The 14,444-nt window shown below is 43.2% G+C and overlaps 1 protein-coding gene across 1 annotated transcript in view; it reads right to left on the reverse strand.

The window, feature by feature from the left end:
* Positions 1–319: 319 nt before the first annotated feature.
* The window catches only part of PTPRJ (protein tyrosine phosphatase receptor type J), a 56,931-nt gene continuing 42,806 nt past the window's right edge, over positions 320–14,444 (reverse strand). The window contains exons 13-22 of the mRNA XM_075065840.1: positions 13,973–14,060; positions 12,427–12,468; positions 11,583–11,591; positions 11,393–11,480; positions 8,860–8,950; positions 5,206–5,279; positions 4,937–5,071; positions 2,134–2,253; positions 1,221–1,381; positions 320–514 (exon numbers count right to left, since the gene is read on the reverse strand). Of these exons, the coding sequence (XP_074921941.1) occupies positions 355–514; positions 1,221–1,381; positions 2,134–2,253; positions 4,937–5,071; positions 5,206–5,279; positions 8,860–8,950; positions 11,393–11,480; positions 11,583–11,591; positions 12,427–12,468; positions 13,973–14,060 (968 nt within the window). The 3' untranslated portion in view covers positions 320–354. The remainder of the gene's footprint in view (positions 515–1,220; positions 1,382–2,133; positions 2,254–4,936; positions 5,072–5,205; positions 5,280–8,859; positions 8,951–11,392; positions 11,481–11,582; positions 11,592–12,426; positions 12,469–13,972; positions 14,061–14,444) is intronic.

Consider the following 14,444-nt stretch of genomic DNA (forward strand, 5'->3'; position numbering starts at 1 on the left):
GAAAACTTTAAAGAAGTAACACAGGCTCAACAGCAGTGCTCCAAGATGGTGCTGCCAGCTGGAATAATTTCCCCCTCAGCCTCTCCCAGCTCACTGTAGGGAATCACTTTACTCCCAACTCCCCATCCCCTTTGTGGCAGCTCTAAGAGGATTACTGTGGTCCATGGCTGTAACTGCTTTCACCGGGAAGAGATAGGGCAGGATGTGTGGAAACCTGATGATTGCAGGGGGCTCTGTACCTCTTTAGGGTTTCCCTGGGTAATAACAGGAGAAAGCCTCTGGAGTGGAACATATTTCTGAGCTGTATATTTAAACTGCCTGTCATGAGCTATTATGCAGTTATCTTCAGGCACATTAAATGGAAGAGATTAGCCTTACCTCTGTTTGCACCATTAAAGGTCGATGCATTCGAAGATCATATACTACTCCATACACATCGCTGACGTTCTCCATTTCTATTTGCTGGATCAGACGGTCAATTGCAATGAAAGTACCTGTTCTGCCAACACCAGCACTGCAGTAAAATGACTATACGTTAGACGGAAGCATGACGGCCTTTCACCTATTACACCTCTACCCCTTTATAATGCCATCTGATACAACATGAATTCGGATATAATGCAGCGCTCTGGGGGGGCAGGGTTGCGCACTCCCACGGATCAAATCAAGTTTGATATAACTCGGTTTCACCTATAACATGGTAAGGTTTTCTGGCTCCCGAGGACAGCCTTATATCGAGGTAGAGGTGCACTTTCTCTTAATTATAAACAACCAATGGCCCGATGCAAAGCCATTGAAGTTATTAGGAAGATTTCCACTGACTTCAATGGACATTGGGATCAAGGCTCTTACAGTCTGTAGACGTTCTAATTACATTGTCAGTAGGGCTGTATGATTCCTTCTGGGCTTGCAAAAACCATAAAGATTATACATAAAGTACTTTATATGGCAATTTTTGGTGCTGAATTTTCCAATCAATGAGAGATTCCCCCAAAGGGCTACAGCAACAAAACCCCTTAATGAACTGTTTATGGTAGGGTAATGCATTTTGGCATTCATGCCATTTTATTGCATTTCACATGTGTATAGCAAAGGGCCCTTTCATATAGCTTGGCAGGATGGACAGTACACGTACTTAAATAGTAAAGGTGTTGAGCTTTTTCTACTGCTTGAAATATTTAACTTGCTCTTAAAAGGAAGTCAGTGTGGAATTACTGTACCTGCAGTGCACCAGAATCGGAGAATCTGGGGGATTTTGTCTAATGTTTTCCTGTACCAGATGTCTAAAGTTAATAAGAAGGTCTGTTGTCTCTGGAACACCATGGTCAGGCCAGGAAGTGAAATGGAACTGGCGTACAGAGTGGCTTTCAGTTGCATTACTCTAAAAGAACATACATTGAAGACGTGAAATTAGGCCTCAAGAGAACATCACAAAACAATTATGGTAGGAAAATATTTCAGCTAGTTCAGCATTATTACAGTTGCCTCCTGTGAACTGCGCGCTACTTTATGGATACATTATTCAATTTTCTCTTTATGGCTGAGGAAACCCTTTACCCAGATAAAGGTTTGAAATTCTTCTCTTTTGCCTTTGCCTTTATACTGTGGTCTTTTTAGTGTGTGAGTAAGGCCTTCTCATGTCAGCATGGGCTGCAGGATCACAGCATGGGCTCTACATCACTGCTGCTAGTGATCCCATAATGTGACTGGATCCTGTAGACAAATGTTCATGCAGGGATCCCTTAATCACAAATGAGGTCCCATACTGACAATTCATTAGCAGGCCCATCAGAAGGTTGTATAATACAGCACTGAAAGGTCAAATTATAGGTCCAATCAGCAGGTGCACATTCAGTCCCTGACTCCCACATGAGGGCTATTGCTGATACACAGCATGAAACACCTTAATCAGATCTTAAGCAGCAAGGAGACTAGTGCTATCATGTTCCAAATTAAAACAAGCTGTACAATATTTTTCCTTTAGTTAAGTTTTACTTTTGTTGTGAAGTCTGCAGGAATGATTGCTTTCTCCATTCTGATTTGACTTGGATGGTGAAGTTTGTCTTCCCAGAGAAGCAGTAGATATATTTCTACAACCACATTAGAATGTTATACACCCAATTAATTACTCACGCCTTCCACTATGAAGTCTCTTATTGTCCATTCTGGAAGGACACACTCTGAGACCAATGTTACAGTAATGTCATCATAATAGTTGGATCCTTTGTCTGGCCAATATTCCTCACATTTTGTCTAAAAGGAAGTGACAATGTTAGCTATACTGTACTGCAGTAATACAGGAGATTTTTATGGAGTGCACAGAAAAAGCAAGGCGAGGGAAAAGCAATGCAAGGACAAATTGTGTATTTTCCCCTTTTAACCCCTAAATTACAGCCCATCCTAGACTTGAGGACATTCAATAGATAGTTGTAAATTATAATAATCATGATTAGCTTTTGGGAAATTAGTCAGAAAACAAGATAGTATAATGTACTCATAAAAGATTCTAGATGACAATAGGCTTAAAGCAATACAAAACACAATTCTGTTCCTGATTTTCATTGCTTACTTATGCTTTAGTGTATAAAATTTTTCTGTGGCATGGACAAAATGGGTTTGTCATAAACAGATAGCTAAAAGTTAATGTTTCTTTCACCTGTAAAGGGTTAACAAAGGGAACCAAACACCTGACCAGAGGACCAATCAGGAAACCGGATTTTTCAAAGCTCAGGGAGGGAAGTTTTTGGGTGTGGGTTCTTTGTGTCTGTTCTAGTGCTCTCTCGGCTTTGAGAGAGGATCTCTCTACCTTCAGGTTTTCTATCTTCTGTTTCCAAGTTGTATTTACATGTGTGAGTTGCTGAATTGTTTTAAATTGTATTTCTTTTTGAATAAGGCTGTTATTCATGTTTTCTTTGTGGGCCACCTCTTTTTCTTGTTGTTTTCTTTGGTGAGCTGCATTTTTGACTGTTTCTCTTTTATGGGCTGCCTGTTGATGTTTTCTTCCCTTCTTTCCACTTGACCTTTTCTTTTTTTCCATTTGTCACCTGTGCTCTGCGTTTTTGATTTGTTCTTCCTTGAAGTCATGGTTCCTGTTTTCTTGTGTTGGGGTGCCCTCTGGTGTTTATTGTCTGAACTGCTGCTCTCTGTTGTCTCCGGGGTTTTGCCTAGCACAGTGCCTTTTTTTTTTTTCTTGCTAATCTTTTACATGTATTAGACCACAAAACCACTTTATTTGCAGTGTGTTTTGCTGGGGTACTTGACTCACAATCGGAATTCTATTGTTTAACAAAAAGACCCTTTGTCACCTTAATGGTCCCTTGCTTAATATGCAAGCCACTGAGCATACTGAGAGAAACGGAAATTTTTTTTTCTCTCTGGCTCCTTTTAAAACAAACCCTTTCTCTCTGCTTTAAAAGCCTAGCAGAGAAAAAGAAAAATAATATTCCTACTGGCTTTAGATTCTATCCCACCACTGCCACCATGTCATAGCTTTCCTACTCAGATCTGAACCTTAGAGTTCAGAAAATAAGTTGCTACATGAAACCTCCAGCTTAATACCAGCTTGGATCTGATATCGCTGCCACCAGACAGGAATTTCAGTGTCTGCCTCACTTTGGTCTCACCAAAACCTTCCCTGGGGACCCCAAGACTCACAACAAAGGAAATAACCCACTTCCCTTTCCCTCGTTACCTCCTCCCAGGCTTCCCCTCCCTGGGGTAACCTGGAAGATTACTGTACTTAAACTCCTTGAATTACAAAACAGAGAGGGCAATTCACCTTCCCCCCTCCTTCTTTTCCCTCCCACCAATTCCCTGGTGAGCTGCAGGCTCAATCCCCCTGAGCCCCCACTAGGAAAATGCAACAGGTCTTAAAAAGAAAGTTTATATAAAAGAAAGAAAGACATAAAAATGGTCTCTGTATCAAGGTGACAATAATACAAGGTTATTGGCTTAAAAGAAAACATGAATAAACAGGAATAGTATTTCTTTTTGAATAAGGCTGTTACAGGGGGTTCTTGGGGAAAAATTCCCTAATGGCAGACAGAACTGTCCCTAGGGACCCCAGGCAGCACAGGGCCAGCAGCCCAGAGCCCCTGGACTTCCAAGAACTAAGCAGATCAAACCAAGCATAACTATCACACTGAGGAAATTTAAACTTCAATACTCCTTATAAGAAATGGAAAGGGAGATGGATATTTTTTGCTGTTTTTAAGATGAAATAGACAGCTAGTGGTGTTTTTAAAATTATTCTGAAGAACAGGTTTAAGCTTTATTGTAACATGCGTTGTTTGCCTGGACTGCTCAAGATCTGAATGCTTGTATAGGAGGAAGTCTTTGCTTAAATACCTTCATGCTGTTTCACATCGGATACTCCTTGATGAAACATAGGAGCCTTGTCTTATAACAGGCTTATTCAAAGTGATACAAGCTATGAAAGTGAGATCTTGGAAGTGTGTACCCGTTTTCATAATGTAATAAAAATACTGTAATGATAAATAATTAATAATAAATAGTGTGTAATAAGCATGTCATAAAAACAAATTTCATATTTCCAAGATCACTGCTTTTACAGTGTATACTCAGGAAAAGGAGAAAATCCCTGGAAATATTAATTTTTAGGAGGGGGGTTCGCGAGACTTGATATTTTAGTGAAAGGGGTTCACAGGTTGTTACAGTTTGGGAAACACTGATCTAAACCAATTGCGCAATGCTGAACTCCCACCCCCCTCAGCCTGCAAAAGATTCCTGCTAGACCCCAAACAGTAATGAGAACATGAACGTGGATGAAATAAACTTCATGCATATTCTCTAATCTTTAAAGATTTTGGAGTCCCAGGATAAACAGATGCTATATAAACATAACTGTGTTATTTTTTACTACTTAGAATTAGTGGTTTGCATCTCAAAGGAAAATGCAGTTTTAACAAAAACGTACCCTGCCTTGTTCAACACATTTTGTCAACATAACAATAGCATAGATATTTTTTTCCCAAATCATGCGCCAGAAGTCTTGCACAGTGTTGGGTAAGGGGCCTTGTGCAGCAATAAATTCTTTCTTGGAGTTGTATCCCTAAAATAAAAATAAAACCACATAATGATTTTAAATGATCAGATAAGAACAACATTTTTAAAGCTTCATATAACTTGATAAGTCTGTCACAAAACAGACCCAATTTTTAATTTTAATGATTTTAGTATACTTACAGGCATATAATTTGCATTAATATAATCATCAGCTGGATGGTTTTGGATCGAAAGTTTAACACGGGAAATGTCATCTGCAAACAAAAAAGTGATTGTTAGGATTTTAAACTTTTTGCAAAATACTACATGTGTTTAAAACAGGAGCCCTGAATGAAGGCTTCAAAATCAATATGCATTTTTAAAATTAGAATATATGTTACTACAGGAATTAGAAATAGGAAGGTTTTATAATCTAGCATAGATTTAGTGAATGATGTCTATAAAAGATAAGTGTTCAGCAAAATAAAATTAAATTTCAGAATATTGATCAAACTGATTATTTTTTATAAGGACTACACAGTATGTGTGCATGTGCATAACACAGGCAGTTTTCAAATGCCATACAGTTTAAAGCACAGAAGAATGGGTATATAAGGGGTGATAAAATATAAACTATTTCATTAGGAGATGGTAGTATACATATATATCAATTTAGAATAAAATACATAGATCGCATTGTAAGATTTCAACAAGTGTGAAATAAATAGAATAAATCTAGGGCTTATAGGGCACAGTGCTCAAATGACAATAATACAGACATGAAATTTAGTGTCTTTTAATTTACACCCACAAGTATATAAATGCTTTCCTCCAGGGATGTCCCTACGAATTATGGTGCCCTATGTAGCCCAAGCACCTGCTCCCCCCACCCCCCATGAAGGGTCTGGACAGCGCTCAAAGCCTGTGAGGCTGGGGAGGCAGGACCTGTGGGGGCCTCTTTGGGGGGTCTGGTGCCATCAGCAGGAAGTGAAACGACCTGGCCTCAGCCTGCTCTACTCCGTCTGCCCCAGCCCTGTTGCTTGGATGGGGGGTTGGGGAAAGGACTGCCCCTTGCATTTACTGGTAGTGGGAAGTGAAGCAACCCGGCCCTACTCTGCTCCACTTCCCCCACCCTGGCCCAGGGCCGCCCGGAGGGGGGTGGGGGCAAGTAGGGCAATTTACCCCAGGCCCCAGACTCCACAGGGGCCCCCACGAGAACCACCAAGGCTCCCTCCCTGGCCCTGGCCCCCGGCCCGACCCCGTCTCCACCCCCTCCCAGAGCCTCAGAGCATCCAGGAGCGTCCCTGAACAGCGGTGCAGCGTGGCTCCAGCGGGGCCCCTGAGCTCCACCCCGTTCACAGCCGCATGGTAAGGGGGCGGGGCTGCGAGCTCCAAGCCGAGCAGAGGGAACTTAGGCCCCACTGGAGCTTGCAGCCCTGCCCCCTTACCACATGGCTCTGAGTGGGGAGGAGCTCAGGGGCCCTGCTGGAGCCACACTGCAGCTGTCCAGGGATGCTCTTGCATGCACTGAGGCTCTGGGTGATGGGGGAGCCGGGGGTAAGGGGTTGGGCTGGGGCTGGGGGGGGTTGGGTAAGGGGCAGAGAGTCCCAGAGTCAGTCAGGGGGCAGAGGTTGGCGGGAGCCATCCGGGGACAGGGAATGGGGGGGTTGGACTGTGGGCGTTTTGGGGGTCTGTCAGGACTCAGCGGGGGGTGGATAGGGGTCGGGGCAGTCAGGGGACAGGGAGCGGGGTGGTGGTGGTTGGGGGAGTCTCTGGGGGATGGTGAGGGGACAAAGAGCAGAATGGGTCAGGGATTCTGAGGGGGGTGGGCAGTCGAGGGCCAGGAAGTGAGTGGTGGTTGGATAGGGGCCAGGGCCAGGCTGTTTGGGAGGCACAGCCTTCCCTACCCTAAAGCTCATTCAGCAGTTTGACGCTTGCAGAAGAGCCAAGCTGTTAGCTTTTCCATTAGATAAATGCATGGAGGTTAAGTCCATTAATGACTATTAGGCAGGATGGGTAAGGAATGGTGTCCCTAGCCTCTGTTTGTCAGAGGATGGAGATGGATGGCAAGAGAGAGATCACTTGATCACCACCTGTTAAGTTCACTCCCTCTGGGGCACTTGGCATTGGCCACTGTCGGTAGACAGGATACGGGGCTGGATGGACCTTTGGTTTGACCCAGTATGGCCATTCTTATGTTCTAAGCTAAATGAACCCAAAGTTATGGAGACAGATATAAGTCAAGGAAGCCAGCAGAGTATCAGAAACCTGGAAAAACCTCTGACTGGATGGGCTCAGGCATTTGGTCAACAAGTTGAAGGTGGTTCAAAAGTTTTGCCATTTTTTTAAGCAGAATTTTTTTATTGTTTCTTTAAACAATCAAACACAGCAAGCAGCAAATATTTGGCCACACACTTCTGAAACCCCAAACCATATTCAGGTTTTGGCAGATTAATTTCAGCTTTTCAATTAAAAAAAAACCATAACAAATTTTGCAGGAAAGTAGACATTGTCCGTGATTTTTTTCTGCTTTTTAAAATCCCCTAGTTTTCGATCCAAAAAAAGTTTTGATGGAAAATATTTGTCCAACCCTTTTAATGAGCTTTAGTGCCTTTTAGCACTAGCTGATGCTGAGAACTAGTGATACCTTGTAAAGAAGTTTTCTCAAAACTGGGTTTGTGCCGAGATGCGGAAGGTTTATTTTTCCCAGGGCCGCCCATGGAGGGTGGGGGGGAAAGCAAGTGAGGCAATTTGCCCCGGGCCCCACAGGGGCCTCACTAGAATATAGTATTCTATAGTATTGCAATTTTTTTTTATGGAAGGGGCCCCTGAAATTGCTTTGCCCCAGGCCCTCTGAATCCTCTGGGCGGCCCTGCCCTGGCCCCAGCTCTGTCGCTTTGGTGGTGGTGGGAGGTTGGGGAAAGGACCCCTCCGCGTACTCACCAGCAGTGGGAAGCGGAGCGACATGGCTGGGAGCTGCCGGAGTGGAGCGGGCTGGGGCTGGGTTGCTTTGCTACTTGACACTGCTGGTGAGTGTGTGGTCGGCCAGACCCCTGCTACTGGCGCAGGCCCCCTGCTAATCCTCTGGGCTGTGTCCATCACTGGGGGAAGAGGTGGAATGGGGGCGGGGGCAGAGATGGGGGGAAGACTAAGAGGTGGGGTGGAGGGAGTTGTCCCAGACCCCCCACCCCCATAGGGACGGCGTTGCCCCCTTGTAGGGGGCACAGTCCGCGGGGGGGGGCGGGCAGGGGACAGGACTGGCCACCGGAGCTGGTGCTGCCCCAAATTTCATGGTGCCCTACGGAGCTGGGTATTCTGCGTATGCCAGATGGCCCTGCTTTCTCCCATGCTGCTCCTCATTCTTGAGAGGAGCTCCCCTTAAATATCTGCAAAGCAACGTCATTATCCTCCTTCAAATCCCCCTTTGCTGTGAGGCCAACAAATAACTTGACAGCTGTTAGGCTGCTGGTGTGCAGAGACTACTGCCTGTCATGCTGACCATCATTGCCTCATTGTTTCCTTACGCTTCCCTGCCTGTCTATAAATCATCTGTTGTCTGGAGTCTTACACTTAGGGTTGTCAGCTTGTTGGGTAGAGCTTCATCATGGATGAACCACCAAAATGGACACGCGAGATGTGTGTTGGTGGAAAGCTATTTACGTTTTGTTAATATTGTGGCTTATGGAAAACTGAACAATGTTTATCACAGGCTTATTTATTTTGAAACTCACATCAGTATCCATCCTGGAAGCATGTGAGCACCTTCTATCATTGAAAACCTTCAGTTACAAAACTAACCCAGTCTGAAGCTTTCAACCACAAACACAACATGCAAAAACAAAAGAAGTGACTTACATGGCAAGACATTATTGTACCTATTTTTCCTTCTGTTCTCAGTAAGTTCAGCTGCAAATTTAGGCTGATTAATGCCCACCGACCTGAGTTCCTACAGCAAAATAAACAATTTTTTTTAGTGATGACACTGGTCTAAAGACAGGGCAGATCCAATCACTGAGATATGCTAGTAATGCTAACACACATGGCGTCCCTACAGTAGTGGAAGAATTAGGCCTTGGAGAAGTGGTAATAAAATGAACTCTTCTTTTTAAAAGAGAGAGCAGCAAACCTCATGGGGAGGGGAGGATGATTAATAAACATGTGCGTCCCACAAATTGATTTTTGCACTTGCTCTAAAATATGGGTGACTAACAGTGACTGCATGTTCACTCAGGCCCTGAGTCAGCAGAGCACTTAAGTATATGCTTACCATTCACCAGGTATTTAAAGTCCCATTGGCTTTCTAACATTTCTTTGCTGAATTGGGGTCATGAATATGAACTATGGCTGTCAGGCCATATGCTAATTGTGCAGGGTGAGGAAATGTGCACAGGAAGAGGATCTGATTTAGGAACAGGGAGTGGTGTGGAGCTGGTTTGGAGTCGACACAAGGAGGAGGAAAGAGGGATGATAATGAAGAGGGCATTGAGGAAAGAGGGGTAGGGTGAAGTATAGGGCACTAGAGGAGTTGGAGGAGGATACATAACCTGAAAGGAAGGCAGGGCAGAGCTATGTAGTGCCCTATAAGTTAAAATAAGGAGTTTGAACTTGATATGGAAAGAGACAGGAAGCCAGTGAATGGCTTCAGAGAGGAGGGAAAAGTATTCTCTATACTAGCAGACAATCGAGCTATTCAATACCTTTCTATAAGTGACTGCATGGACAAATGGTTTGGGGGTCTCTCTACTTACCTTCAAGTTTACATACACTTTATAGAAAAATATTTATTGATGTGAGGGAAACAATATTTGGCATCTATACAGCAACTTACAGCTCTAAAGCAATTTAAGGTACTATAAACCCCAGTAAGGAAGGTAGCAATGTTAGTATTATGCCCACTCACCCTTTTTGCAAATGGGAAGACAGAGGCAAAGAGTTGGTAAGTGACTTTCCCTAGACTACGTGCTAACAACTTAAGTATTGCTACATACGTGGCCCCAGATAGGTTTAGTGCCACAGAATCTGAAATGTCTCTCTTGTATTTCAAATAGAAGGCAGATAAGAGTTGTTGCAGATGGGAATTTGTTGTCAGGGATACGATTCTGTCACAGTGGTCACCACCATCACAGAACTGTGAATTTTGCCATTTATATGGACCTTGCAGCTGTGCATTAACTGTTTGTTACTTCACTTTGATCAGCTGCCTCCTTCCCTATCCACACTATCACTTACTACCTGCCTTTTGACCCTGCTCTGCCTTCCTGCCCCTCCTCCTGCCCCCCCAACCTTCTGCACTCCCCAAACACCTCTACTCCTGCCTCCCCTTGTGTCTAACACCCCCTCTGTCTTCTTTAGCCCTGCCCTTACTCCTGTCTGTCCCCAACGTCCACTCTGATTCTCCCCCACAACACCCTACAAACCCTCTCTTCAGTGCAGCGCACCCAGAAGGGTTGGGTCTTTGCCACCCTCACATCCCCTGTGGCAATAGCTCCTGTTCTCTGCCATCTTTCCCCCTTGTAGGTACCCCAGTCCTCAACCCCTCGATCCTCTCTGCCCCCAGCTTGCCTGATCCTCAACCCCATCTCTATCCTGTCCTGCTTCAATCCCTGACTCTCTTTCTTGTCTCTCTCCCTAGTCTGCAGCTGGGACCTGATGCCCAACCTTGACACTTCACTGGCAGATCCCATGCTCCGATGCCTTGCTCTAGAGAAGCCCCTTCATCTCAGCAGGACGAACGGCACAGCCTGGTGCCCTGGCCAGCTACTTGGCAGCAATAAGCTCAAGCCTACTGCATTTCGTCCTGCCCACCCCTCCTCCAGCAATGGGCTGAGGAGAGAGACAGAAAAGGGAGTTGGGGAGCGGGTGAGTCAGGGAGAAAGGGGACTGGTGAGATTGAGGACTGGGGAACCTACAAAGGGTAAAGAGGAGAGAGAACAGAAGAACAGGGGATCCGGGGGATGAGAGGGGCAAAGACCCAGCTGTGCCCCTTCTAGGAGCTCTGCACTGGGGAGAAGAGTCTGCAAGGTGGGGGGAGCCAGAGTAGAAAAAGGGACAGAGACAGCAGGCAGGGTCAGGGTCCCCCATAATATAAGCACTGATTAACAAAGAGGACTAGATCACAGTAAACTAAAAATGTGAATGCACGGTAGCAGAGTGCACAAGGCTGCAGTGCCCAGAGCATGAAATTATCTATTTTTTACCATGACTGTGCAATGAATTATGAACAATTTTACTGTGACAAAATCATATTCTTGTATACGCCCAGTCTCTGATACTGGTCACCTCTCTCTCTCTTCTCTAAACAATGCCTAGCTACTTCCCAAAGAGAAGCTATTTTTTTCCCCTCTGTAAAAATACATAACTGAACTCCATAACAACTGGTAATACATACTTCGTACTCTTCAGCAAATCCACAGTTCGAGTCAGCTTGCTGTTTCTTAAAGTAGGACTCAAAGTTTTCAACTTTAATTGACTTGGATCTAAAACGAACAAAGCCATTTATTAGTATTTGCTATTAGCTAAATAAACCATAAATTCAGTTAATGGCAATCATTCATGTTTACGAAATGTGATTTACTTACTTCTTGGGTCTTCAGGAAAGGAAAAAAGAAAAAAATTATTAGACACAGCGCAGTTATACTTTTACTATATTACTCTAACAAGCTTTATTATACACCTCAAACACTCCAGGACAACTCGACATATAGCTCCAATGCTCTACTGTGGCCAAGGAGTTTCAATGCAATTTAGGAAAGAGGATGTAAAAAGGTGGCATTAAGTCACCTGATCCTGGATTGCTCGTGTATTAGGTCAATCTCCTGGTATAACTTTGACTGACTGCCAATGGCCTCAAAGGCTGCTAGGAATCACTGGGATGCCCTTGGCTTACATGGTGTCCGAGCCATTTTATGCCAGTTTTGCACTACCTGAGGTTCCCCCTGTACTGGGGTGACCCTCGTATATCCCCGGTCCTGGCTTTAAGACTATTTTGCACTGGTGGTTCAGCACAAACTAGCTCTGTCACAGGGGAGCATCGAGGCTACAGTGGACAATCTTGCTTAGACACAGAGTGCAGACAGGTCCTCTACACACTGCACTTTGTAATCTGGATTATATTGTCAATGCATAAGAATACAAGGCAAAGCCACCTAAGGGACTTGGTCATCTAATTCCCATTAATTTTAATGGGAAGCGGTTGCTAAAATCCATTTGGCAGTACTGAAAGTCTCTACATACTTATTTTTAGACAGCAATAGGTTATGTTTGGTTCTCTCAATTCCACAAGGAAATAATGTGTTCAAAGTTGTAATACCAGGAACTCCACCTCAGAAAAGTGTATAGTACGCCATTATCAGAGTTCTGAACAAGTCTTGCCAATATTTACGTAAATTCAGAAAATAGTGGCTGAAAGCGTATTTAACTCACCTAATCGGAGAAAAGGGCAGCTCACTATTTTTTCCATCTTTCCTGTTGGGAAGGGGTGGGAAGAGATTAGAAGAATGTATGCAGAACACAAATGAGATTCCTGGCGAAGCTCTTTCTGTGCCTGGTTCATGATAATTTTTCATATACCATCTGATCTTGTGCAAGAAGCCCCCACTGCAGTTGCTCTTATGCCCTACACTTACAGTGAGCAGTAAAATCATTAATAAGAAATTCATTGATCATGAATGAACAATAGACAAGTGTTAGTCTGTTCTAATGGAGTCGAGCGACAGGGATCAGACCCAAGCTTTGTCTACACGGCAATCTTAGACACTGGTGTAGCTGTACGATTGCAAATCCCTGGTTTACACTGGTTCAGCTTTTCCCAGTTTGGAACCAGGGTCAACCGCATTAGTAAAAATCATATTGCACTAATGTAAGCTGTGTCTACACTAAGAATATGCACCAGGGCTAAAATCTCATTATAGAAAAGGCCTTAGAAATAGGACTCTAAATGCCGGATAATGATTTAAGAAGTCAGACGTTTATTCAATGCTTTTACACCCTTGCTGTTTGAATAAAAAGGATCTTCACAGCTTCAAAGAAAGCTGCTCTCTTAGATCATCTACTTAGGAAGCAAGTGTTGGTCAAAGATGGAAGCTTCTGGGAAGGAACAGCAACCAGAACAAGAAGGCAAAAAAAAATCAAAAAAGGCTTCCATGTCTTTTAGTGGTATTTTATAACGTATACTCTGCATAATTTAACTGGTCACATGAGAAGAAAAAGAGTCTTGATGGACTCCAGATTGTCTGGAAAAGACTCAGTAATTAGTGACACACTCAACACAACTCGGCTTTCTAGAGGAGCACAGTGTCTATGTATTTTCTCACAGATTTATTAGGACAATTTTTGAAAACTTTTCCGTTACATCTTTTCCACTTAGCCTTGCCATTACCTCCAGAAAGGAAATCTCAGATCACAAGTTCGGTTTCAGTGTGGCCGATGGAGAAAAAAAAAGCCTATATAAGACATCTTCAGGGCTTGTCTGCACAATCATCTAGTTTGCAATAAGCTGGGATGTAAATCTACCCCGCACTAGCTTGTCATACTCTAATTGTCCCTGTACACCCTGCTGACACACACTAACAGTACCTTAATGTGATCATTGACATACTAATTACAAATGTGCTATGGAGCACTATACATACATGACAATTAGTCTAATTCTGATCTGAATTACACAAATATCCATGTAAATCTGAATTTACATGCGTGTAACAGAGCAGAATTTGCTCAGTGATACACTGTCATGATGAAGACCTTGTTTCCACAACAAAATCATCTAAGTGAGTTTACTGTGATATGTATTTATAAAGCTTATTTTAAAACATTGCTTTTTAAAGTATATGAAACAGGAGTAGTGCTGGCTTCTGCCTCATTATGAAAAGCATTATAGAAGGGCTAGGTATTTAATATTATTTTTTTGTATTGCTGAAATAATGTGGTGCTCTTTACAGAAGTGAATGCAATAGTTTATATGTGTTACCTTCTCCGTCTCCAGAAAACGAATACCACTACAGCAGCTATAGCCACAGCACCCAAAATACACCCAATAACAGCTCCAGTGATGACACCTTACGGGAGGATAAAAACAGAAACAGAAACTTTTCATGAATTATCTATCAAATCAACAATGATCCAACTTATCAACAGGCTACAATGGACGCTAATGTGACTTTCTAATATCAAGAAACAAGAAAAGGATGTGGTTAAAGATTTTACAAAAATAAAATGAGTTATCCAATGCTGTTTACAGACTCATAAGCAATGATAATAATTGATTTTTACCTCCCATTCCAGTTAACAATAATTAACTATTAAGAAGATACTATATTTGGAGTGAAGAGATGGCATAGAGCAATCAAGGGGCAGATTATCAGCTGGTGTAAACTGCCATAGTTCCATTCATCTTCCTCAAGTTTAATTTAATCAGATACAATTTTCAAAAGGGTGGCTCA

Source organism: Chelonoidis abingdonii, chromosome 4 (genome assembly GCF_003597395.2).
Source record: "Chelonoidis abingdonii isolate Lonesome George chromosome 4, CheloAbing_2.0, whole genome shotgun sequence".
Taxonomy (NCBI): domain Eukaryota; kingdom Metazoa; phylum Chordata; order Testudines; family Testudinidae; genus Chelonoidis; species Chelonoidis abingdonii.